Source organism: Charadrius vociferus, unplaced genomic scaffold (assembly GCF_000708025.1).
Source record: "Charadrius vociferus isolate BGI_N301 unplaced genomic scaffold, ASM70802v2 scaffold300, whole genome shotgun sequence".
Classification (NCBI taxonomy): Eukaryota; Metazoa; Chordata; class Aves; order Charadriiformes; family Charadriidae; genus Charadrius; species Charadrius vociferus.
Window position 1 is genome coordinate 106,626 of NW_009646513.1, and position 27,952 is coordinate 134,577.

Genomic DNA, 27,952 nt, shown 5'->3' on the forward strand with positions numbered 1-27,952 from the left:
ATCCCTTTTAGTTAGAATGCAAAGATATAGGACAGAGAGAAGTCTCTGTTTGTTGCTATTCGTAGTACTCGTGTAGTTAGGATGATGCAAATGTTTATTTAGCAACAGTGCTCAAGTGGTAGCACAGCTTTGTGCTCAATTACTAGTACTTAACTCTGCAAGCTTCTAAATATCCTTTTCCCTCACTGAGACGAAGAATAAACTCTCTCCTGGGTAGAGAGGAACACACGTATTTATGCTATTTTGTAACAGTTCTGTGGAGTCTTTCAAAATACGTTAAGATTACTGACTCTTAATTTTCATGCCAATAAGGATGTAATTTTAACTTACATCAATGAACGAAACAAACCATACAAACTGGAATTTATTTAATTCATACAGTACAACAAAGAATAAAAGAACTTCTGCTTTGCATATGTATTTTAAATTCTTTTAGGTATTTTAGTTTTAAAACTTAACATTCAGTAAGAAATTATACTATCAAAAGCCAAGTTTGAAGACCAGTTAGGAAGTATTCTTTCTCTGTTACCTGATAGATTGTCACACAGGAATATTTAAAGTCACTTTTTTCTGCAGAAAAGTCAGAAAAAAAATTCCTTTAAAATGTTCATTAATATTATATGGAGACTTACTTGCTCATATACCAGACAACTACTTCAAAGCTGTCATAACTGGCAACATCCTGCCATTCCTATAATCTCTCGCGTATGTAGTTGTAACATATTCTAGCTGCATTTCAATAAGTGGTATGTTTTAAGATGACAGAAACTAATTAGGACTCTTAAATCTTTCCTGCTACTCAAAGTAACACAGGCTTTGCCACAGGAATGCATTAAGTATAGTTTGTTTACTTTCAGCTAGTATTTTCACACGATGTATGGGACGTTCGCCCTGGCTAACTGTTTTTACATAATAAAAAATATGCTCATCAGAGCATAGCAAAGTGCTGTTTTAACTGTTTGATGAGCTGTTGTGTATCAACATGGCCTGGAAACGCTTCCTCTGACTTCTGAGCAGCTGTGTAACTTCTCTGAAGATCTCCAACCTGTAAGAAACACACAAGCTAATTGTGCAAATCCAAGCACTGCAGTATTCGCATTGTGTATGCTGTGCAGTACATTTCTGATGCTCACAAGTGTTTAAACACAGCTGATACTGAGAGTGAAAAAATAAACCAGAGTCAGTACGGAGGCTTTTGAACTCAGGGTTATGTCCCACTTACATCAAGGGATGAGAAGAAAGAGACAGAGATGTGATTTTAATGGGAGGGATGCTTCATGACAGCAACTTTATATCCCGTTCCACCTGACTTCTTGGAGAATGGACAACAAAGTACACCATGCCCAGCGCTTGAAGTAAGGAGGAATAAAAAATGGATTATTTGCTTTAGAACTCCATAAAGGTGCTGTTGTATATACAGGCAAAACACAACCAATCAGGCCTCTCTAAAAGCCGCAACTCCATGTGATTTCCTCCTTCCTCACAGAGAGACACAGAAGTGTTGGACAACTGATGTTGCTCCTCCGCTGCTTTTAGAAGTATGTTTCCACGTTGTTCCCCACCTAGGAAACTTTATTTTTTCCTAAATAGCCCTCATTTTTTGAAAGGAGGAAGTGTACATAAGGAGAGCATCTCAGAAAGTGGGTTCAGCAAAAAGGAACCCAAACGTTCGGGAACACATCTAGCAAAAGTGATAGCTCCTGGGTGGAAAAGGAAGAAGCTATGGAAAGCGTCAGTAGGAGGCCTCTGCTGCCTGTGCATCAGTCAACACAGAGCTTCAGTGCAGCAAGAATTCTCTGAAGGGGAAGAAACCAGGGTCCTGGCTAGAGAAGTTATGTTTTGTAAACCGTGGCCTCACACGGAATCTAAGGATTGCATTACCATGCTGCATCAACAGCTAGCTGATCTGGCCATCTGTCTTCTCCCACAACCTCAACCTATGCAGGTTCTCTGTGCAAAAGCTACATAAGAAGGCATTTGCAGACCAGGATTTACTCCTTAATCGGTAAGTACAGAATGCAATTATTCAAAACCATCTCATGTTTCACAACGGAGAGGATATGCTTACAAATTAATGGGTTGTTCTCTCCTTGACGCAATGTTCTTTGGTATCTGTAGGAGTTGGGCTGCCCACACAACACAGACTCATAACAGAATCTTGAAGGTGTAGGCACAAGCAAAGGAGTAATTTTTCCTTGTGAAAAATATAAGGACTTGTACAAGTTTCTCCTTATTAACAGGAATGTTGGACACTATTAGTTCAGTGTCTGAGATGCTCTGAATGAAAGAAATTATTAACACACAAAATTGAAAGGTTGTAAAGCTAAAGAACAGACTCGTCTTTTGAGATCACTAAGATCACGGGATGAATAAATTATATTCTTTCTATAATTACTGAGAAAGCGTATGATACTATTTCACTTCACATTCTGAAAAAGTCAATGACTGTACAGGCTGTAGATGGAATTGTTAACGGATTTTTCATCTTCTGGGATTTGGAAAATTACAAAATTATTTTATAGCTAGTTGGCCTCACTTATTCTCAAAAGCAAACATTTGAATACTGCTTTTACACACAAAGCTTCTGGGTATTAAAATGGAAATCGAACTTCAGTTTTCCTTGAGTTTATGCACTCTGTATTCTTTTATCTTACCTATTTTGAATTTTCAGTAATAACAATAAAAACCCAACCACTGCACCAAGGTTCAAGTTTTAAATTACAAGAATAGGATAGCGCATTACCTTCTCTGAGAGTATTGCAAAATTGAAATGGGGCTCATACATATGAGGTGCTAAAGATGAAGCAGTTTGCAGCAAAGCTCTTGCCTACATAGAGAAAGAAAAAAAAAAAAAGCAAAATCTGTGAGGGAGGGAGGGTAACAAGAATCTAATACAATTTTCATAATTTTTAAAAGAAACCACGCTGTGTTTTCTTTACTAGGCCTTTACTGAGAAAGCCACATTCAGCTACGTATGAGTTACACCAATAGAACATTCAGGCATAATACAGTTTAATAGCATTGAAATGAATATGACTCTTGGTTGAGTCAGAAAAAACGTTGGGATTTATTCAATTAAGCAATTCAGTTCTAAACACTGAACAGAATATATTAATTTAAAAAAGTATTTAAAGTCACACCCCACTGTATTTATCTGTTGTCTCTGACAACACTCTCAAGCATCCCTGAAAACCTATATTTTATCATAAAAATATTTATCATAAAAATGTTTTCACACTCAAAAATTTTAATAAAATTCACTTTTTTCTGACTAGCAAAATGGTAGCATTAAAAACTAATGAAAAATTAAGTATCGGTGTGCATGTAAATGCTGTAAATCCAATAGAAAATTAACTTGTGAATGCTTTTACTAAAAAATTGAGAACTTCGGGGGAAAACCCCTGATCTTTTATAAACAAAAGTATCTGTAAACTGTTTGGGAAGGCAGAGTTAAGAACTTATTAAAATTCCCTAGTTCTGACAAATCTGGGTACATGCAACAGTACTTATGAAAGACTATTGCGAAATGAAATAAAAACCAAGATAAGCAAAGTATCTCCGCATTTTTTATTCTTCTGTGCATGAATTTATTGCCATGATGATCCTGGTGTTAACTATACTTGTGATACAGGACAAAACAGAAAATTTTAAGCTGAAAGCTAAAATAGACAGGAAACAAGTGATTATAATAGAAAGGCTCTGCAGTGCTAATTATTAGCAATTGCAACATCCACAACTGGACAGAAGTTCCACCTGGGAATTAAATGTCTGTAAATTTACTGATTATGAAACTGAAACTAAACCCAAACTTTATTTGTCACTGGAAACATCCAGTGTTGGTGTCATTTCAGTGTTTCCATGGTAATTGCTAGGTTATCTGAATAAAGTTAACTTTATTTGCTCTTAAAATATAAGAGAATTTGCTCTTTAAAAAAGGTATTTACAAGCCTTTATATTGTATTGTACTTTTCTGATGTATATATGAACCCATCAAAATAGGCTTGCTCCCATAAGGATTAAAACAAGCCCACAATAGTTCAAACTGTCCAACAAACACATATTAATTTTCCCTGCATGTGTATAAAAATGAATGCATTTAATCCACTGTGCATGTCAATTATACATCTAAGTGCAATACAACTTAGTATACTCACATCAGGTAAAACGAACCACCAAGCTTACTGATGCAAAAGGATTTATCAAGAACCTGCTGCCTTGGGACAAAACTCTAAAGCAATCTCCTCATTGGAAAAAATCTTCTAAGAGCTGATCTGATTGCTTTCTTCTGCCACCCAAGAAAAGTGTATTATCTACATTTATAAACTGAATATACAGTCAAAGTTGTAATTTAAGTGACGATTACAGACTGATGGGTTTTGGTTTCGGTATCAATTTGGAAAAAAAAAATCTCAACAACTGCAAAGCCACTGTAAACTTTGTTTGTCTTTGATGAACCATTTGGATATGCCTAAGAATGAGCAGCTTAATGGGAGGTGGCATGACAACGTCGAGGTTACACTAAAACATGCATAAAAGTTATCCATGTTTTCTGCCTGTAATAGTAGGCTATATGTTCATATGATGCCTCCACCTCAGGGAAATTAGAAATTTCAAACGTACAAAAGGGCCAAAGGAAGCATTCTGCTTAGGCTGAGATTCAACACCAACCTGTTCAATGTGACCTTTTCGCATTTCCAGCACAGCCAAGTTGTTGTAAGCTTCCGCATAGTCGTTATTGTTGACTAATGTTAGCTTGAAACACTGGTAAGCCAGATTAAGATCTCCGATCCCCTAAAAGTAAGATTGTATTTTAATTTGTGAAAAGATTGGAAACAACATGCATCTGTTTTGTTGTCTGGAGTATCTTTTCACCCATATGTACTACCATGGAATACAAATTACAATAAACACACGCTGATCAGAACCATATGTGCTTTCTTCCCAAACCCTCTCATTTGCTTCATAGTCTTCCTCCAGACACAATAGTTTCTTTCCAGCACAAACTTCCATGCTCCAAGTGATATTCACTTCATCTAATTCAACTTTTAGATGTCTAAAGTATCATTTAAAGACTACTCTATCTGCTACTGTCTATAGCATGGTAAGAAAAACAAGAGATGTCTCCAGAGGGGAAGTAATCTTGCTTCTCTGCCCCTGCACAGATTAAAAAAAAAAAATCATATATAAGCCTACTTTTTAGAAGATAAAAATTAAGGAAGTTTAACTTCTTTGAATGGAGCAGCTGACTACTCTTTAATGCCCTAGTGTTATGACCAATACTGATACAGCATCAGGTTAAACATTAAAAGTGACAAATGCTGAAAAACATAGGCATATCAGTTCAAATGTCAATGTTTTAGGCAGTATAAATTACATGGGTTTATCCTAGTTGCAATACAATCAAGATGAACAGTTGAGTTTCTCTCTGACTTAAATCATAATCTGCATTTGCAGACAACTCATATTACAAAGCTATCAAAAACTTTATTCAGTAACCTTATTCTGACCATGCAGCTAAACAGATATTTAACACAATTTCTGGAAGAACATCTTCAAAAATGGGCAATGAATGCAAATTAGTATAGAAATTTAACAAATTTTATCACACAATTGCACAATATTTCTATAGCTGTCTATAAGACAGAAGAACATGTCTTCTCAACTATGACATACATAGTGCGTTAGTGTCTGCTACATGCTGCTGAATACTATTTATGACAACAGAATCGGTCTAATGCTTCATGTAACACAAATAATAGCTCAGAGAAAAATATCTTGAATTCAGGTTTTTTGTCAAATTAGTTTGTATTGCAGCAAAAGCCTTCAAGGGCTGGTACCTGTCGCAATTTTTTTTAGAAAGAAGGGAAGGTTAAATACAGCGGAAAGGGAGCATCTTTTACCATGACTAAGCCACATTCTGTGAAGATGTACAGAACTTCTTTCTTTTGCCTCTTCCTCCCTACTGACGTGCAAGTAAACCTTTAATCTGTACTGCACTTTATCCCGTATGCTATTGGGTTTCATATTTCAAAGTAGGACAATGACTCCTTCCTACTTATTCTTTTTCCAGGTTTTGTAAAATTATATTTATTCAGAAAGGTTGTTAATATTTTTCATACCACAGCCACGTGTCCCAGGTTGTACCACACATCTGCTGTCTCCTCCTCATTTTCAGCCAAAAACAGTGCACGTTCAAATGAAGAGAGTGTCATATCGTATTGCTGGGCATAGAAGCAACAGAGGCCCAGATTGTTAAAAAGTTGGCAGTTATAAACACCCATCTGCAGAAGCCGTCTAGATTGAAAGAAAATATTTATTTATTTTTTTAGATTAATTTCAAATAAGAGTTTTACTCTAAATGACAAAGTTCTCTCCTCCTTTCTCTCTGTTCTGAGAGGTGTAATAACCGAGTGTTACAGTCTTACACTTGGCAAAGGTTTCATTGAGTGCAGTGCACGGCGTTTTTGCTTAGTAGAATCAAAGCTGGGCAAAATAGTCTTTGTGTAAATTAGATAACTTTTGTCTTTTTGACTGTGCCACATGATCTGATTTTCCTGTAATACAGAGCTGCACACAGACTTTCGCTATTTCCTCTTTCCAATCCTTCAACCTCAATCAAGCTGTAATTTGTTGCAGTTCCTTTTTATAACTCTTCAGATTTCATTTTGCTTGATTCCTATCCTTCAGCACTGCTCTAATCAGTACTAGTACATCTAGTATGTGAATCTACATTAATCTTACATTTGAAGCATAACTCAGATTTTGATTCAAATTGATGTTGTTTAATGTGTCTTTTAGATCGGAGGTGTTTTATAAAAATTCTGTTGATTAATATTTATAGGAAAAACATATTCTAAGAGGGCCAGGAACAAAGAGGGCTGCTGCCTGCGGCACAACTGTGAGTTTCTGAACCTAAAGCATACAATACCCTGGGTCCAACAGAAATGAGATGGTAGTGCTTATACTGACTTAATCTGCTCTTAGACTTAAGAAAATGAGTCAGGCTCCTTTGCACTCTGACTGTATTAAAATAAAAAGCAAGCAGCATCATTTAACACTATCTTTTTATTGCTTTGAGTGAGACATGGGGGAAGCCCAGCCCACGTTCAAGTAAGGTATTTTGTGGTCACAATTGCTCGTGACTTCAGTTGGGAGTTTTTCAAAGACTACTCTTTTTCAAAGGGCTAAATAGGAAGTCCATGTGCCCTTTGAATGCAACTGAAGCTGAGAGTAAGATCCAGTGTACTCAAACTGCCTCATGCTGTGAAAGATAATTTCTTGCTTATTAATCAAATAATAACTGTTTTGATAATCTTTTTTGACACTTCTACATACTCCACATGTAATGATGACAAAGTTTTAAAAGAAAGATATAATTATCACTGGCCGAGAAGATAAGTAAGTTGGTACGCTGATTTTATGCTGATATTTGTCCCAATGCTCAATCATCCTCCCATGCCAATCTCCTAATGTTCTTTTTTTGCTATCAGCACTACAAAAATCAACCCTTTGTATTATCCTCCCATGCATTCAGTTCCCCCTCCCTCCCCACAAGTGTAGATACCTATAAAACCGCAGAGCTATCTCGGGCTGGTCTGAATAAAAATGGTTACTGCCAATGCATGCAATGGCTTCCACATGAGTGTTGTCTTGTTTTAAGACGTCTTTATAGTACTCTGCAGCTGAGGAGATATTGTTCATTTCCTATACAATTGGAAAAAAATCAGATTAATTCTACTTTTTATCACTGATTTTTATCATAAAACTTATTAAAATGTCAGTCTGCTGAGTACTTTATCTATGCCCTGTACAGTACTTAATCAAGATTAATTATGTATGCTTTTACAGTTCTCTGATCATACAATGCAACATCACCAATTGGCATCTTCACAAGCATCACACACACTCACGAGAAGAATGCATATTAATTTAACAGTGCTAGCTGTACCTGTCATTAACTCTATGCCACAGCTACAAAAAGAGAATAATTTGCTATTTTTCAGAAAAACAGACTGGTCAGAAGCTTAGCATATGCATTTGCTACTTTTTGCACGATGCCTTGTGATACACAGTACTGTGCAGTTGGTTTCCCAATATGGTAACATACAGTAGACTTATTTCCCCAGTCAATGCCTCAATTATTTACAATGCTTTGTAAGTCAACTCATGAATTGCTCTGAACGCAAATGAAAATATAATTGCATATGAAGAATTATTACATGCCTTTGAAAACAGGAATCACAAATTTATTACCAAAACTTGTACTAGCTAGAATATGCCAGTTAAGAGAACTATGTTGTATAAAAATGTATGCTTGGATGTATGCTACTTGGAAGATGAATTAGGGTGAACTCATTGCTGTAAACAACATCACACTGTTTCTGAGGTGTGCAAGTCACCAGAGGACTCTACCCCATATCAGAAGAAAAGAAATTAAAAGATCAAAACACACTTCTGTGTTCAGAGAGGAGTAATTTCTACCTGTGTGCTGTAGGTACACTGTACTCTCAACATGACTAAAGAATAAACTTTTATTTAACCTCAGCAGTGTATTTAGCTATGAAAAAACGTATTTCCTGTGATTAAAGGAAACAGTACTAAAGCAGTCTCTTTAAAAATAATGGGTTTTTTAAAACCAAAAAAAGGTCTACAACTTTTCCTACTGTAGCGTATGGTAGTGACAGAGAAGAAAAACTCTGATTAGGATGCCTGATGCATATATTCCACTTGTGAGTGTATGTAACAAGAGCAGCACTATGCTGCAGTACAAATCTTTGCTAATGAAGCTATAATCCTGCACTTAGGTATCAGTGCAAAACTAGACTCTGTCAACTATATGCTGCTCTTTAATAATTCCTTAAAGGGTTATGCAATGCTATGTATGGTTCTGCAAAATAATATCCATATTAAAAACTGTTTAACAATTCAGAAACAAAAGCCTCCAAAAATTATGCAGCTGTTTTCTTCCTTGCTGAAGGACAAAAAGGATTTAATATGAAAATGGATTAATGCTTAGGGGTTAGATGAGAATGATGAGAACAGGAAAGAATGCCAAGTATGAATGTAGACCAAAAAAACCAAATTCATGACTTTTTAAAAAACATTTGGATTAGCATCATTACCAACTTTCAGTGAAAAACAATATAAAGTCCACTGTTTGACATGAAAATACACACTTTTAAAATACAAAATACATGGTTACCAAGCTAAAATGAAACTACTTTAAAACTAATCCTACTTAAAATAACATCTACTTCCTAAACTAAGAAACATTCGTATTCCAACTGTTCTCACTGTCTTAAGAAACTAACAGCAACACCTAGTGCTAATAAAGACAACACTGACAACACTTTTGCTGTTTAATCCTGCTAGCAGGCTGTCAATGACTTGAGCAGTTTTAATACGATGAAACGTATATAAACTAGACCTAGCAACGTGGACAGCATCTGGACCACTTGACTTCACGTGGACTTGCTTCAAGGGTGTATGGGATCTCACTAGTATGATTAACCATATAAACAAATAAGCTTGTAAGGCTCCCCTGACATTACTTTTGCGTCTTTCTGTAATGTTACCTGTTTTGCATCAGTGATACTGAAAAACAGCATAGTTAATTTTTTATGACCTTACAGTTATATTCAACTATTGGCTCTTTCATCTTGCTCAGGCAGCTAACCTTGGCCACAGTAATAATTGCATAGAGGGTCCATACCTCATAGATTCTGGCAATTCCACAAATAAGACTCACTTCTCCAGGAAATCGATCTAACCCTTGCTTGAAAAGGTTCAAAGCCGTTACAGGCTGATCCAAGCGCAAATACACCTAAGCAAATAAAAAGTGTTTATAAATGTCAAATGTCTGACTTTTATACTTGCACTGCTGTTTGAGAGGGAGATACATCAAAGGGATGACACCTCCCTTTATGCAGTAAACCATTAGCTGATATGGTGAATAATACTGGGGAAATAGTAGAGTGAATACTGAATAAATCTCTGTAATGAAGATAAAAGAGGCTAATTAAGATAATTAAATTTGCATGCATATCATCTAGACATTATTAATTCATCTGGACATTACTAATAAACAAAAAAAAGTATTGTTATTTATTATCATATGAAAATAATACACTTTGACACTGAGGTGAAGGTATCACCTTGAATATTTTCCTGTTTAATACTTTTTTTTTTAAACTTATGTTTAGGCTTAAAAGAACTGGATCTTCTGGTTGATAGTGCTGGAATACCAAAATATTTTACTTAGTCAAATAAGACTGCACTACACAGAGCAGTGACATTTTCCAATTTCCTTACTGCTCTGCCAACCTCCCCTGTCACAAACAATAAAATCCCATAACAGAAAGAGGGCAGTTTGGTCCCAGTGATTTTGGCTCCTGTGTTGATTATGACATTGTGTGAAAACTGGATAGAGGACATCCACATGTTGATAGAGACCACCTCTGCAGCTGTCAGAGTACAACCGTTGTGGGGTATGGTAAATACAACTACAGCAAAGGCAAAAAACCCACTCACCTACTTTGGGAAACTAGATGGCTAGAGCGATTAATCTGTCTCCCATCGAGTGGAAAAGTGTTTTGAGTGCTCCCATTGGAGAAATATTACCTTAAATAGTGCTAATACGTGATATGACTAAAACAGGGAAAGAATTGTGACTGGTATCCTGACACAAACATTTTGTGATGCTCTGTAAGAAAAACAGCAACACAAGCTGAACACCCGAGAAACCTCCAAACACATTTTCTGCTTCTGCCCTTGAGCTTCATGGGCTTTTGAATGCCAAAAATCAAAATACTCGTTAAAGTCCTAAGTTCTTTATTTGCATTCAAATAGATATATACTGCTGTAGACATTTGCAAAGAATTCTTTCCTATGACCGCTCCAGTGACATTCTTAATTGGCAAAGAGCTGTCGACTGTGAGTGCCTTCCTAGTAATGGAATTACCATTTCAAGTCCATCACTGGCAAAAAGAAAAAAAAAATACAGTCAATTTTTTCCAGTCATTTTGCTTGTGTCATTTGCGTTTCCTGTATTAAGCTAGAAAATTAATTCCTTCTTGTGAAAAGCCATCAAAGGAGTGAGCGGTTTTGGTTTTTTGGGGGGCAGGTTACTTGGTAGACCAGAACTGCACTCATGACACCATCAATGAATATGCTTTAATTGCTTAATGAATATGCTTTATTCCTAATGCACTCTATCTGGGCATGTTGCTGTATCTAAAACAGCCCTCAAGTAATTTGCTATATTTTTCCTTTTACAAACCATGCAGTACTTGCTGATGAATTTTACATATTCATTAAATTTTAAACTTTAAATGATCGTGTCCATTGTGACTGTCATGCTCCTTATTTTCTTCTAGTAAGTGTTTTCTACAACTAAATTACTCTGCAAAGAGTTTCAGCGGAAAGTACCCAGATGAAAGAGAATACATGACAGCTGGGTATAGCCCAAACCACGATAACTTCTGAATTAAAAAGAACCTTGGCTGGTTGTTTTACTCCTAAGTATCACCTATGTGAGTGACTTGGACAATTTATCCTAAATACGTGTAGTAAGCCAGTGCATGCTGTCATACCTAATTTTCTTTGGTTGAACTGAGATAAAATTTTAATTAGCTGGTTTTTTGATTTGTTTGCTTGTTTTTTGACTTGATCTAGCTATGAAGCATGGCTATCTTCATATTCTTAGGGAAGAAAATGAAAAAAATGGTGGACAGGGAACTCCACTAGAACTGCTCCTTTTTTATCTTTTATGTTTGTTTATGAAGTATGTTTTCTGAGCATTATGACTCAAGTCTGATCTACTGCTTCATCTGGAGGTACACTCCAAAGATGGAATTGCTACACATCCTCTCTGCAAATATTATACTAAGGCAACACAGCGACTGTACTCTACTGCATAATTCCCATATCCAGTGGCATATCACACTGTCCAACATCTCTGCAAACTGTAGAGCTGCTGTCCAGATGAGCGGCAAAAGAAATTGAAAGATAGGTGGAACAACTTCCACCCACTTGCAGCTGCTCTGGGGAGACCTGCTCTTATAGACTACGACAGCTATAGTCATTAAGTTTTAGATGCTAAACACAGAATAGCTCCATTTTCTTTTTGGAGTCTCTCTTATCTCTGGTAAAAATATCCCATTTCCAGCTCTTCTGGGTCATGAAATACCCAGTAACTTCTCAGCATTCTTTAAAGACTCCTTATTTTTTTTAGTTTTCTTTTGGTCTTTTATCTTTTCATAAATTACACTGCAAGGGAGGGTTATCTTTATGGCAAATATTTAAAAAACCCCATATAAATATAAACAGAAAACTAATTGGTACTGTAGTATCGGTCTGTTTGCACAGAACTTGATGCAATCCTGTTTTTCTTTAATGGTTGCTTGACTCAAGCCTTATCTTTCCAGTACGGCCAGATTGAGCTATATCTCAGTGCCCTACTCTATTGCCGGTCCACCCACAGTCACTAATCATGTTGTGCGATGCTTTATACTTGAGCGATCTGGTCTATGGAGTGGGAGGTGGAAGTTGAAATGCAACTCCTACTTGTGCTAGTAATAACGTGGGGGGGGGATACATATCTCCCATAACGAATCACTGTTTGTTAATCCAATTACTCTGCCAATTTAATCACTTTGTGTAGCTCATGTGTTTTGCAGAATGACTCCTGGTAGTGACAGAAATCTAAAATTACTAAGCTCAATTGAGTAAGCTAACTCCAGCTGCTGTATTGAAGACAAGTCTCCAGAGAGCAATGATGATCACTTAAATACAAAACATAATTGCTCAATAAACGTAAAGGTAAAGCAAGGACCATAGTATGAATATCTGAATTATCTACTAGTAGTGATGACTTTTGGATATGCCTGTGACAGCTGGCTTCAAGGGAGCTGATAACGAGCAACTGATTGCATCTCCTTCTAGGACAAGAGGAAGAAAAATGCAGTTTTAGTTTCTCACAGGCCACCTTTTCTTGAATGCCTTGGGAAGTGTTTAGAATCTGATGTGTACTCTGGTAAACAAGTAATTCTGAGGCTTAGTTGTGCCACTTGTTCTTTTAAAGCTTTTAATGCCTTTATTTTGACAGAACATTCTCTGTTTCAAGGTCTCCGATCGCTTCCTTTAAGCTCACTCTATTTTGATTTTGCTTGTGAAACTAGGATTTTGAGATTCTCTCTTCACTTACTGATTTACTGCATTAGTTTCCTAGGAGACCATGTATAGCTACATTGTTCCTCACACTGGAACTCCAATAATTCTTTAGCTATATAATCCTCACTGGAGTTTAGAGCAAAGAATACAGTGACATAGAAGGTAGGAGTTTTGGGGTTTGGGTTTTTTTGTATTGTTTTAGGATTTTTTTGTGAAATCTCGAAGCTCCAAAATCTTTTTGTAAACTACAGACTTCAATTTCAACTGTTAGTGTGTATTGCCTCAGGTCTATATGGAGATTATGCACTATTAAACTTAATGGTGTATCAAACTCAATACTCAACTCTTCTGGTATATGGACTTCCGAGGGATAGTCTGGAATTTCACTTAATTCTTAAAACAAGCAAACCTATGACTTACTTTTGCCAAATACAAGATTGTATCAACCATGTCCTGTTGCTTGAGAGCTGACTTAAATTGTTTTTCGGCTTCACGATATAATCCTAACCTAAAGAGACAACAGATAGATATAGAAAGTATTTGTGGTCTGTTGTTTGTTTGGTTTTTTTTAAAAAAGAAAAGCTTATTAAATAACAAAGCAATGCCCACTAAACCAAACATGAACTGCCCAAAAGCATACTTTAAGGTCATTTGTGTGCGTGTTAACAAAAACTATGCTGTTAAATACATGAAGGTTACAAAGACAACCATTCAAAACACGAAAAAGGCAATTTCATAAAATTTGGTCCCCTTTAGTAAATGCAGCCTTCTGGTGTTAACTGAATAATGATGTACTTGTTTTCATGGGATTCCCTCCTGCTCTTTGCACAGACTGGACAGTAGAAAATGAGCATGCCTCAAAGAAATCATGCCTCAACCCCTACCCACATAGTTCTGGAGCAGAATTTCTTCACTCATGGCAAAGATCATGTAGATACTTTCCATGTAAAATTTAGGGAAAGCTTAGCCATTAATAAAAAACTTTCTCCTAGCCTTGTATGGGAAATGGCAAAACCTCTGTTGCTGATATTAAAAATCTTTAACTGTGTGTTGAAAACATGCTGTATTGTAAACGGCACCACAGCTTAAGACCATCCAAGCGGATCACTTGGGAGGGAGCAGTATACGGCATGTGAACCTCACAGAAGTCTGTTTCATCTCAAAAGCATTTGTTTTGCAGTATTCCTGTAGAATATTTTGCAGTAATCTATAAATTCTATATAGACTACAAAATGAAGAGGATCGTACCATTTCAACAACAGCAAAAATGTACACTTTCTCATAGGCAAATTGCCTTTTCTTCAGCCAAAGACCACATATACTTTGTGAAGAAACACAAAACACAGGCAGAACAAGCCAGCCAAAACAAAGTAACACAGTCAATGGGGACATAAAATAATTTTGGAACCTGGAAGTACACGTGCCTGCTTGGATGCTTTAGTTTCTGTGACACTATTCATAAAAATCCTGAAAGTGATGAATGACCTCTAAGCTCAAAAAAAAAAAAAAATCAGCCTAATCTACTAAAGAATGTCAAGTAAAGGTTAAGAATAGTGAAGGATTTCATTAGTTTGGGCATCTAAAAAGAAGCAATAGTTTCAAGCCAAGATACAACATGAAATTTTAAAGGGCTAACTGCTTTGTATTATCAGCCTGTTCATACAAGAATTGCTTATAGAATTGTAAGGACTGCAGATGATGCTTCAGTTTTTTAACAACCAATACCTTATCCATGTTTTACATTCATGGGACACACACATTGTAAAGAATGAAAGGGGGAGCTGCCTCAGTACTTGTTTGAATTACAGGAAGCAGGGTTGTATTAGGAGGAGTTTCACCTGATTTGGTAGAACTGGCTGTTACAATCATAGGTGGATCCTCAGCAACCACTTTTAACTGCTTGCAAGCCCGAGAGGCACATCGCTACACAGCATCGGGGTACTCCTAAGTCATTTGTATCAGATGCTCAGGCACGGCGTGCCAGCCCCGAGGGCTTGGCATCTTTGGAACTGGTACTTCTTGGGCAATGTACCTCTGGCAGAAAGCGTCTAACATGAATACTTCATTTCTTATTATTTTATCAATCTGAAGCCCATATTGACAGTTAATTTCTCAAGCTAATATTGTAATATTCATTTTGTGTGGTCTGTTTTAACAATATTTCTTGTCATTTATTTACTGACTTTTCAAACAATGACTTTGAAGCACATTAGGTGAAGATGCAGCTAATTCACTTACATAAAGGTACTCAATGTCGATGTCTTTACCTCAAGCAGTTGAACATAATCTCCTTGTATATTAAAGGAGATTTAACTGTAAGCACTGTGCTCTCCAACCAAATACTTCCTGAAATATTTCTCAGTGTCCAGCATTGCACAATACACCCAGCAGTTCAGGTCCTCCACTCATACTCACTGATCACAGAAGAAATGAACAACGGCTTACCTATAGTAGCACTTCCCAATTTGGACTTTCCACCACCAGTCCTTGAATTGTGCGTGCTCAGTGGCAAGGGCTGCCAAATCTAAAGCCTTCCAAAACAAACCCATCATCTTAACATTAATACCTTCAATGTTTACACAAAGAAAAAGAACACAAAGTGAATAATGTAAGGATTTTTGTAGAGAAGATTTTGAACAAAAAGTTCTGGTAAACTTGAGGCAGTGGCACTGCTTTGTTTACTATTTTTATAGCTTAGTGCATAAAGTAGCTGAAAGGATACTTTGTCCCTATAAGAACACAGAATCCAAATAGCTTCTAGTAATTCAAAGAGAAAATATAAAATTAATTTGATCCGATACCCGAAATGCTGCTTCAGAATACAAAGAATATTTGTGTAAGCCAACATACTTTTTCCAGGCTTCCCATCCTTGTTCAATAAAAATTATTAAGAACAAGTTAAAACCTAATAAAACAAAGAAATCAGTTCAGCCAGTTTGAAATACTGTAGAATTTGTCATCTCATTGCTAATATTAGGCTGCCTCCACTTCTGGGAGCTCTCAAACATGTACAGTAAGAAATACTTCTTCCTTTAAAAAGTCTACGACGTAAAGAATTATTTTACGACAGATAGGAAAAATAGATAAATATTCTAAGAAATAAATAGCTATTGATGAGGGCGGAGGTCTAAAATCTTTTATCTGGTATATTGGAAAAGTAGGTACGCTAACCAGTGTGCTACCATCAGCCACCACAGACAGAATCTATAGTTTTTCATGGTTTAGCTATAATTTCAACATTTCTGTTAAAACAAATGGATGTGTGTTTTGTACCAAAACCTACCAAAGCAGCAATTGTTAGTGTTCCTTTTTTTTACATTCCATTTTGTCCCAGAACTGAACAAAGCCATGCTACATTTGCTACTTATATTTTAGGGATGTAATCAGCAATAGTATAAAAGGCTTTAATGCAGTATTTTTATAACAAAGAACTGACCTTTTTTATGTTTTCATAAACATTTTGCAGACCACAGAAATCAGAAACTAACTATCTATTAGGAACAATATGGAAAAGTTCTGTGTAGTGGCCACTCGGTAGCAGAGGAAGCAATAATTTCCAGGAAAAAAATAATCTAGGTACTTGAAATACTAGAAAGAGCCTAATTTAGTGACATCTACCTCTGGGTTTGATTTCTCTTCTTCCTGCTAGCAAAATGAGGCTGCAGGTAATTAATGGGTGTAGATCTGACTAGGTCTGTAAGAAAGAACAATTTGTTTTCTGTAGCAATTCAGGCTAAGGGGTTGCACTGATGCTGTCCTCAAAAAGAAAGAGACAGCTGTCATTCTTTGCCTCTGTGACAGGAGAGAGAAAACTGAGGAAAGCTTACAACTCTAAAGTCACTATTTCTTCCAGTTAGGTGGAATCCTTGAAGACCTCAGAGGGCAGCTCTTATCTCAGTTGCCCTTTGTTTCCTAATGGCTTTGCAAATTGCACCACAGGGCCTCTGGATGCTACAGCAATAACAGGGAAGCAGCTTGCTTCAGGACAGAAATTATCATTTTCCCTTCCAGACAAATACTTTCTTTCATCTGAAGATATATAGGAAGTTTTGTCCCAGTACTGGGAAAATTTGGGAAAGCAGTTGATGTTAAAACATTGGTTACTTTTGTTGCGTTTGCAAATGTAAAAACAATGTGTGGGTCTGTCAAATACCATACCTGCTTCCAACGCAGCATGAGCAGCCACTTAAAACGGGTAAGGATCATACTGCAAATAACGTGCTTCAAAGAGCTTTCCTTGGAGTGCTCTGATGACGAGTATTCAAGAAGAAGGACTGAATTTCAAAAAACTATCCCTTCTGTAGCTACACATTCAGCTTTCTTTCTGGTACCCTAATTATTTCTGATAACTATTTTATGCAAGGCTAACAATCCTGGCTGCTATTGGAAAGTGGGAACTAAGACTGCTTCAGGCTTAGTAGACACTAACATCAGCAGTTTATCTGTCTGTGCAGATCCTGAATCTTACTGGGATCTCAGTAATAACATCAAGAAACAAAGCATGACTTCATCCTGAAGTTAGTTTCTGAACTCAAGTCATGTTTTTATACTTTCCTACTTAGGAATTAGGAAAAGAATAGGAAAATCCCGTTTCTGACACTTTACAAGCGATCACAAAAACTTTAGTCCAAAACCACTACAAATGTTATCATCTTCTAGAAAGTGTTTGCCTGAAAAGGCTTTGTGCATATCAATCTCAGCGTTTTGCATGCTAGTAGTTAGACTTTCTGCTGGTATTACAACAAAATCTTTTGACAGTGTGGCCTTTGAAATGTTAGTAAATTGATTAAAATAAGACTTTTAAAAGTCAAAGTCTTCACCTTGCCATGTCAATACCAACTGCTGGCATATTTCAATTTCAGTTTGCTGCAAACTTTTTTTTGTTTTAATTGCACAGTTTAGGTACAAATCAATGTTCAATACGCACAGCATGTTAATTTAAAACTAATCTATAATAGCAGTAGTACGTGTTATGTCCTCCACTCCTGTGCATTGCTGAATGTTGGTGCAGTCGTATTAATAACTAGAAGGGAAAACCAGCACGGATTGTCGATTGGCAGAAACTGGTATGTCCTTTTAAGGATTTTTTCTGCTAATGCACATATCAGAAAAAAAACACCCACTGATTGTCCCAAAAGTTTTAATAAATTTTAGGATATAACTCATCATCTGGAAATGCTGGTCAGCTGAAACTGTTACTGTGTAGAGCACTTAACATAGTTACTCACGTATGCAGGAGCCCATTTCAAAAACAGTATTAGCCCTGGGAAGCCTTTCAGAACAAATTTATTTTACTCTCAGTTCTTATATTTGTGCAAATAAAAATAATAAACCCCCCTAATACTTAGTGGGTTTTCTGTTTGTTTTGTTGATTTTTTTTTTTTAAAAAGTTGTTTTTCTTAAAGAATACATCAGAGCTGTTCTTAAACGAAAAAGAACATAGATTCTTTAATTGTAACTGTATTTAGCACAATTCTGAGATTCATTTTTTTACCATTGCTTTCTTTAACTAAACTGTATTATAACTAGGACTTCCAAATCATCTATCAGCTGTAACTCAATATAAAACAGCTTATAGGGTTGTGGTAATTTACTATTGTATTGCAAAATTAAATTGGTAAATGTACGTTTGTTTGAAACAGTAATTTAATACACAGTATTGCATGCACCAAGAAATTAGATAAGATGGAAACGACAGCAAGTGTCTGCTCCTTCTTTCACATGCTGTTGAATGGCAGTAATTCTCCCAGCAACAGTTACTGACTAAAGTCTTATTCATAGACAAATCAACACAGGATAGTCTACAAGACAGCTGAGTAAATGACATTAGCCATAGTCAATTTAGCAAAATTTCTTTCAGTAACTGTCTTCTGGATTTCCATAGTTTGTAGATCTAACATAATTCCATTATAAATAGATTTCTATCAGAGAATATAAACGTCAGATTATTAGAAAGAACTAAGGAAATATCAGAGGTCATGACTTCTGGCCCCAAGTATATACCGTACGCTTATTTTTCTTCCTCAGGACAAAGTGTCTTGTCATCATTACCTGCCTGTGAATAAAGGGAGAATATGATGTCTCAGTCCACTGCTGAAAAAGCAGCAACTGAACTCTTTCTGGACAAGTCTTTCAAATTGTCCTGCTCTTAGAGCATTTAGCTCATAAAACGGCTTCTAGAAATAGCTCAAGGGGTACAGAAGATCAGTTATTAAGTATATATGTACAAAAGGAAACAAGTCAAGAACAACAATGGATAGGGTAATAGTAATTTCTTCAGAAAACTGTCTAATTTTTCATTAAATAAGATGAAAGACTTTTGAATACATTTTCAAGTGCTGAAAAAGCTCAGTGCTTCTCTCTTCTTCTTGCATCCCCACGTTTCTGATAATTGATAGATTACAGGTGTATTTACTTTTAATTTGAACCAAGATCCTAGCATTACTTGTCCAGCTGAATGCACACTGATGAATGATATTTCTCAACTGAAATTGCTGAGGCTTTTTTTTTTTTTCCTTTCTATGTACTAGCTGAATACTAAACAGAAGATAAATAATAAAACTGCCTTTGCTTCTTAAATAATAATGCAGTTGAGAACAGTACAGACTGTTCCACATCAGCACAGTGACAAAGGAAGGATATCGTCACTACTACTTCTGTGTTTTATTTGCAAAACTGCAGGAACTGGTGTTCTAATTCTACCCATGCACAAAAGTCCACACGTAGAGGCTTTTCAGTCTATACAGTAACAAACACAAGCTTTCCCAAGCTTCCAAGCTGTCCAAGCTCTTTCATTTCATCTCATGCAGAAAAGTGCTGTGTTTTTCGTCTTTTTTTTTTTTTTTTAAGAATGTGCAACATGACACAGTAACAAGTAATACAAAGATGCAAGAGATGTCACTGAATGTTCTAATGGGTGATCAAGCAAGACCCAGATCAACTTTTAAAGTTAACGTATGTTCTGTTTCTCTGTGGAATCCCAAGCTACCAAATTCTTTTCAGAGAAGCACCAAAATTAATTAGTGAAATGCCATTGGTAGGAGAGGTGAATAAACAGTGACACAGTCAAGTTTAATCAGAAGTTAAAGTACTTCTTTTTTTGTTTAAGAAAAAAATAATGCAGATGAGGTTCAAAAGGAAGGGAGGACAGTTTGAAGAATAGAATTACATTGAAAATGGCGTAGAAAGCATGGAAGAAAAGAGGAACGAAAGCAAACTAGAGAAAGCAAACTGAAAACATAAAAAAAAGAACCTCTTCAGAGATACATATTACATTACAAAGGCACCTCGTACTGTGACGTGTGACAATTTTTTTTCCTACAAGATGCTATCATTAACCAAACATGTTGATCTCCCTCTCATTACACAATAAACTGTGGTGACTACGCTGACACTTCTTTGCTTATGGATATTTATTCAACTGGCTAGGGTGCATAAAATACACAGGCAAAACTTTCCCTGCAAGACAGTGATCTGGGCTTCTCAGAAAGGATGTCAAGACACATGCGGCACAGAGTAAAAACATCTTACAATTTTTTTCTGGAGTACTTGGAAAACTCCTTGCATTATTTGAAATTATCTGTCTAGCCTAGAAGATCTTGCACGTCCTTAAAGTGTAGGTCACAGGCACATGTGGCATCTTATCAAGTATCACTATTTTATACTTAGTGAACAGCATTCTCAGTAACAAACAACATAAATTTTAATTATTAGTGGCATAAAACCTAGGCACTTTCTTCACATTCAGTATCAGAATATGTATATTTTAATTTCTATTTCTCTCTGACACTTGCACTTACTGTTTCAACCATATTTTGGATTAATAGTGCACCATAATTCAATCCTCTTAAAAGAATGCTATGCAATAAATTGACAGTGTACAACTATAATCATTTGATACTAGATTAAAAAGCTTCACATTTGGAAATGGTTCTGATCTATGTCAACAACAACAGAATATTTTTTTGTGTGTGTTATTGAATAACTGGAGAGTTTAACTTCAGATTTAACTACATACCAGTTAGTAGTATTGCAGAAAATTCAGTAACTGTTCAGTCAGCTATGCATTATTGACACAAACAGTTCTTCCAAACAAACTTCAAGCAGAAATTTTGATTCCATTTCAACTGGGTGCATATATCTAACACAGTAATGAAATATTTTGACACTTTATTCATTGAATACATGGATTACTTCCCTGGGTGAACTGCCTAAAAAGTTCTGAAACCTTTATCTGTTTCTAAAAGTTTAAACAGTATGTACCCAAAAACTTGATCTTAGCCATTCAGTGCAGCAACATATGAAGAACTACATTAAGAAAAATTTTGACAGGGTAAGAGGGAACCAGTATAATTAGGAAAACTTTTGGAAAATAAATATTACAGACAATCATATGGACAATATAATCTTTCTCTTGAGACCACAAAACACCTCAGCACTACAGCATTAAATTCCTAGAAAAAGTGTCCAAAGTCCTATTGATATCTTCTTTTTCCGCACTTTCACCAAATACATTTCCTTCCTATTCACCCAAATGAATAAACAATCATCTCAGTAGTTAAAGAAGTCAAATGATGTTCAATTTAATCACTATTTTGTCAGATATTTTCATCTTCTTCTGTTAACAGACAGTCTTCCGTAACTTATTGCTTACACTCAAGCCTCAGGAATTCTGAACTTTCTAGGCAGTTCAGCTACCTGACATGTAGTTTCAGCTACTGCTCAGGCTCCAGTACATTCTGTTAAAATGAAATCATTAGATACAGGGATCTTATCATGTTGACAGATGAGAGAGCTAGTTTTAAGCATTAGAATGCTTTGCTTCTCAAAAAAAAAAAAAAAAAAAAAAAAGGAATCCATATCTTGGTATTTGCAAATGATCATCCCTGATTATCACCCCTGTAAGAAAGGATTTCTCTCTCTTAAACAACTTTTAATGTTTCACTTTTGTACTCAGATACGATATACTACCTGGAGCCTTAGTTTAGCAGAATACTGACAGAAATAACTGAACGATACTTAATAAATAACTGAAAATGGAACATATGAATTACTCACATTTTTTACATCATTTTCATGGTGAAAAATATATTCGAACAATGCCTGTCAGAAGAATATTTAAAACCTTGTCATATTTGAAGATGAAAATTGATAATATTATTTAACATGAATACAGAATCTTTATTATGTTAGGCAGAAATTAATTCTTTGTGAAAGCAATCACATTCACACACCACAATTGCTGACATTTACATTTAACTAAGACTTGAATAGACAAAAACTATAGATGTGCTACATTGTCATTAGAGGAAAGCATTTTTATTCCTAATTTGTTGCAAGAGATTAGTAGAATTGTCTCTTATCTTTGGTCCTCAAAGTCACTTTAAAAAAAAAACAACAAAGTGGCAGCTATAATTTGAAAGTGAATATAGATTTGAAAACCAGGTACCATTTTCATGACTTTTTAACTGTAAAATCAACAACTGATCTAACAAAGACTGTTTGCAATGTATAGTTAGGTGCTTATGTATTGCAAAAGCTATTTAAATTAAACATAGATTTATTAAGGATGTAAGGTGAGCAAATTTTGCCTTAGGGAAAAAAAATTCTAAACCCTACATAATTTTGGGATATGTAAAGGAAAACCCTTTTTATTTGTAAATGATAAATGGTAACAATATTGTGCTTCTGAAACTCTAAGACACAATCATCATACCAAAGCTTAAAGAGCATACATCAGCTGTGCTGTGGTAGCTGCTCATAAGCCCACAACAATTGCATGGCAATATAGCTGCATCTTTATTTACTCCTGTATAAAGCTAAGCAAGTCATACTACCTTGTAGCTGTTCTGCACTAGAATATAGAAGAGTATATAACAGTTAATGGGAGGGACATTTTAAGTGAATAAAATTGTGCTGAAAGATACTAGATAACTAAATGGAGACTAGAAGCCTCTGTTCCCAGAAACGTAGTAGGGGTGCTAGTAACACAAAGTCCATTTAAGTTGAACCTTGATCTTTTTCTGCATCCAAATCCCAGGTCTTAACTGCCAGAACGTTTTTCTAAATTCTTATTATTCATTATAAAAAACTAAAAGAAAATATAGCCCCATGAGGAAAGAAATCAAGAATGAGACAACAGTCTTCTAAGGGCTTCCATGACTCGTCTGCCAGCTTTTCTTAGACAAAATTCTTAAAAAGATTTACCTTAAGGAAACTAAAGGATTACTAATGAATTGTCATGTCTGGTGAGGAAAGTAAACCACAACCTACTTTTCTACTACTTTTGGTCAGAGAAGACTCTGAACAAATGATTAAAAGACATTAAAGAATTCTAAATAAAAACACATTTATAGGGAGGTTAGAACAGGTGGATGACAAAAGAATAGAAAACAAAGAAGAAGCAGAACATCTCCTCTAGTTCAATAATAGGGAGGCATTCAGTAAAAGTGAGTAAATCTAAAGTGATAAAAAAAACGTTTTCTTGCATGGCTGGCATGAGAAATTTACTGCTGTTATCTATAGTCCCTGACCTTCAAAAGGATTTAAATGACTGAACATTCACTTGAATAAAAATATCTAGAGCTATCTTAACAACTCTATTAAAAATCCAAAAGCTAAAAAAAATAAAACTTCCTGATTCATGTCATAAATCAGTGGCTAACTGAGATTTACCAGAGGCTCTCTCTGGCGACAGGCGATATTGTATGTCTATGTGCAGTTTCCTGTGATAGTGCTTAACATGGCTGATGGTAGTCAGAGAGAAGCCACGTTCCTCTATACTTCAAAACATCAGAAAACCTAATTGTCCAATGAAAAGATAGATAATGTAACTTAAAAAGACATGTGACGAGTATACTTTGCAAACACATAAGGAAGTATGTAGGAGGAGTATATACCAACACAGGCTAATTATGTGAATTTGATAGTTGCAAGTTTTATCTTCTTTTTGCACTTGGAAGAAGTGAGAGCTCAAAGAGTTTTAAAACTTTAATCAATGATTCTTAATACAGAGTGCAGTCTGCAGTCTCACCTCCTGCTTTGTTTGGCTTTAGCCTTAATGCTGTCTCATATAAAAAAAAGTTGTAACTCTGTGTAGCTCCAAATTTAAACTTACATCTTACATTCTGTGTGAAATGTTAATGTCATAATGTATTAACTTCATAATACTGACAAGTACACTTGCTGCCTATGGATGTTTCTATCACTGCTGCTTTACATTTTTTGGCTTAAGCCTCTTTTCATATGAAACTGAAGGAAGACAGAGCTACCCCATTGTCCCAGAAAATGCTAATTAAAAAAAAAGAAGTTAAAAATATATACATTTCTCATTCCTGAGAGCTGTTGCAGAGAATAAATATTTCATCTGAAAGCTAACCAAACACAATTAAAAGCTAGCTGTCTTCAAGGAGAAGAACTAAGCCTAGTTTCTTATGGGTGTGTTTTGATTTTCTTAATCCTTCTCAGGTTTCTTAACATTTTCCCGATTTTACAGACTGTGATGGATTTAGAATAATGTGTGTGCTGTCTGATTGTCGGCAAGGACATAATTGGACAAAAGGCTTGCATTTTTTTCAGAACTGATAAAGAACTGACACGTAACTGCCCTCAGATGATAGTTTGGAATTCTTTCATTATCTTGCCAGACCAGAATTTACTATATTTGATATTTGTTCTTCTTCCTAGTTTGGTTAAGGGGCCAAGGGACAGAGATGTAAGGAGAGGGTTAAGAACATAAGATTGAAGATTGAGAATTGAAGAACAATCACCCAGAATTTATTTCCTTTGAAAACCACATTGAAAAGCAATGCCCTACATCAGTCTAGATCAGGTTTTAAAAAGCAAAGGAATTTGCTAATCGTTTATGAAAAATTATTAACTCGAGTTTTGGACTGGAGAAGCTAATTTCTCCCAGGCAGATCATTAGGTACTGCTAGTCTTCTAGCAGTGTTCACCACTACATTTCTCAAAATAGACCGAATCTGTGCAGGTTCTTTCAACTCTAGCTTGCTAGCCAAATACAGCTCCTGAGAGCCTGTCTCTTACTGTTCGACACTTTGTGCAAAACGAGTTGTTGGTCTTAGCCCAAGAGTTGTTTTTTTGACAACAAAGTATGCACAGAAAACATCTTCATCTATACAACTAACTGGTTGTGTTGGGTCTGTTGGACTGAAAGGTCACAGACGATAAATCATTACACAACTTTAAGGTCCCTTCCACTCAGAGCTGAAACCCATAAGTTGGGAAGATAACCTGGATAAAGCAGTTTTATTGGAAGACAGTCTTGATTTCAATGGCTGTGAATCATAAGATCTTAAGTTAAAACGAAGAAGAATTCTGAACAAAAAGATGAAATCCTTTTATATAAAAAGTGTTAACTCATGCCATAAAACCAAAGGGAAAAATTTGAACATTTTTAGGCCAGGATTCCCATCCATTTGTACACAGAACCGCATTTCTGGACACTAAGGAGAGTTCTGCTGTTTTTTTTCTGCCTGGCTTTTTTGTTTGGTTGCCCTTCATCACTCCTATATGCACAGTTCAAAGTTATTTACCATTAGAGTATTTTATTCTATACAAATGTTTTTCATAGGTTATACTTTCAACATAACCTCTTCAGACATATTTTCAATTTCAAGTCTGGCAACCACTGTCAAAGGATAAGTAACCCACTATTTTTCTGAACTTTACATTTACAACCCAGTTCATCATTGTTTGTATCCCCAACCCCACGTACAGTTACATTAGAATGACGCCAGAAAATAAGAAAAAGATATAACAACATTAACCAAAATAGTTACATACCTTTGCCAGTTTGGGTTTTTGAGCATATTTTGCTAAATTCAGTCGAGACAGATTTATGAAAGGGCCATCTGGATTTGTTAGCATTGAAGCCTGAAGGGGAAAAAGAAGTTTTTAAGTGGGAAGATCCCCTACTCTTTTCCTGAAAAATTTCAAAATACTAATAGCATAGAAAAAAAACCCCACAACCAAACAAAGCATTTGTAGATGAACTGCTCTACTGTGCAGTACAGACTCTTCTTACCGAATTTCACCTTTTCTGAAAGTCAGGAACTTGCCCTACTCCCATACAGTCCCTGAAAGGGGTTGCTTGAATTACCTTCTGCAACTACTTTTTTCTTCCCTCTCTCCAGTATTTCCATAATGTACCTAAGCATATAGCTTAGACTAACGGTTAGATGGACTGAAGGTAGTTGGGATACATAACAAAAAAATCTTCAAGAAAGAATTGGAAAGATCAGTTCATACCTGCGATAGTGAGGACAGTGAAAAGGTAACACATTTTGCCATTAATGTGATGTTAATCTGTATTACATATTTGTGCCAGCTGCAGCTTATTAATTTTGCCAATAAAACTCGATAAAACTAGCATAGTTTATTTTCCTTATCTTCTGAAGTGACAGACACTGAGAGATTAGTAATTGTTTTGTAGTAACCTGAAAAACCTGGAGAAGGTCTCCACGTACTTATGGTGAAATCATGTCATAGTCTTTTCATTGCCTTCAGTGAATAAAAATGAGTCTCATAGAACTTCTGAATTTGGAATTTAGGTGAATTTTTGTGAATTTGTGAATTCATGTACATTTTTTATATAAACAGACCAGCAAACTAACAAGTGACATTTTCAAACTCTACTTTGAAAACAATCTGAACAAAAAAATTAAAAATACTCACCTCCTTCAAACTGGAGTTTAGATGCAGCTTTTAAGTCAACTACAACGTCACTGTACCAGATACTATGACCACACAAGCCATCGTTGTGAGAACAGAGTCAAACAACTTACCGTTCCTAGCCGGACATATCCCCCAGAAGCACTAGTAATTGGACGAGCTGTGAGAGCTGTTCGAGGTGTTTTTATAGCCTGTTCCATAGTACTTGGCCGTCCACTTTGCGTGCTGGGTCTCACAAATCCTGTAATAGGTCTTCCTGATTGAGTTACTGGCCTGAAGATGTTAAGCACATTATCCTTATGTTGAGCGGTATTTATTGATAGAGAATTTAAACACTTATATCTGAAGCATTTAATTTTCAGAAGGTAAACTTAGGATTTTCTCATTTGAAACTAGTCACATTTGAAAAAAAAAAAAAAAAAAAATCACATACCTAACAGCTGGGCTAGGGCCTCCACCTTGGCTGGTTCCAGGGAGTTTCAAAGATGTTCCTGGTCCTATAAAATAAGAACATTTCTCACTTCACATTGAGATACTACAACTTTGTCCAGGGGACTTTAAAGAATTACTGTGTCTTACAATAAATTGGAAATTTCTTTGTTCAAACTGAGGGGACGTAGCACTAAACAAAGAAGACAAAAAAACAAATATTGCACTGTACTACAGATAAATTGTCAGATTATTGCAAGAAACCTGCCACAACAAACGTGGTTTTCTCACTTTTACCCTTCCCATTCGGTAGGGAGTGAGCGAGCAGCTGTGGGGGGCTTAGCTGTCTACCGGAGTTAGTTAAACCACAACAATTCTCAACAACATCTCAGGAGCAACAGATAGCATTGCAGTAAGAAAGGTTACTGGAACAAGATCGTGCTAATTTGAAATGGTGTATTTTCTATCTGGGACTAAAATAGCACCCAGACTTGAGTAAGTTAACCAAAACTTTCAGCTACAGGGCAGATGGAGAATGGTATCTCATGTCATTAGACCCATGTTGGACCCCCACCCACCATTTAGGGCACAGTAAAGTTCAAACTTATCCATATCCAAAGGTCATCGATGAAAATACCAAATTGTCTTGAGCTCAGGTGAA

General features: G+C 35.9%; 1 protein-coding gene across 1 annotated transcript in view; it reads right to left on the reverse strand.

Moving 5' to 3' along the window:
• Positions 1-855: 855 nt before the first annotated feature.
• The window catches only part of TTC8 (tetratricopeptide repeat domain 8), a 36,795-nt gene continuing 9,698 nt past the window's right edge, over positions 856-27,952 (reverse strand). The window contains exons 4-15 of the mRNA XM_009884585.1: positions 27,296-27,359; positions 26,976-27,135; positions 25,975-26,064; positions 22,228-22,272; positions 15,616-15,701; positions 13,591-13,678; positions 9,713-9,823; positions 7,565-7,704; positions 6,120-6,294; positions 4,669-4,791; positions 2,744-2,827; positions 856-1,045 (exon numbers count right to left, since the gene is read on the reverse strand). Coding sequence (XP_009882887.1) covers positions 929-1,045; positions 2,744-2,827; positions 4,669-4,791; positions 6,120-6,294; positions 7,565-7,704; positions 9,713-9,823; positions 13,591-13,678; positions 15,616-15,701; positions 22,228-22,272; positions 25,975-26,064; positions 26,976-27,135; positions 27,296-27,359 — 1,283 coding nt within the window. The 3' untranslated portion in view covers positions 856-928. The remainder of the gene's footprint in view (positions 1,046-2,743; positions 2,828-4,668; positions 4,792-6,119; positions 6,295-7,564; positions 7,705-9,712; positions 9,824-13,590; positions 13,679-15,615; positions 15,702-22,227; positions 22,273-25,974; positions 26,065-26,975; positions 27,136-27,295; positions 27,360-27,952) is intronic.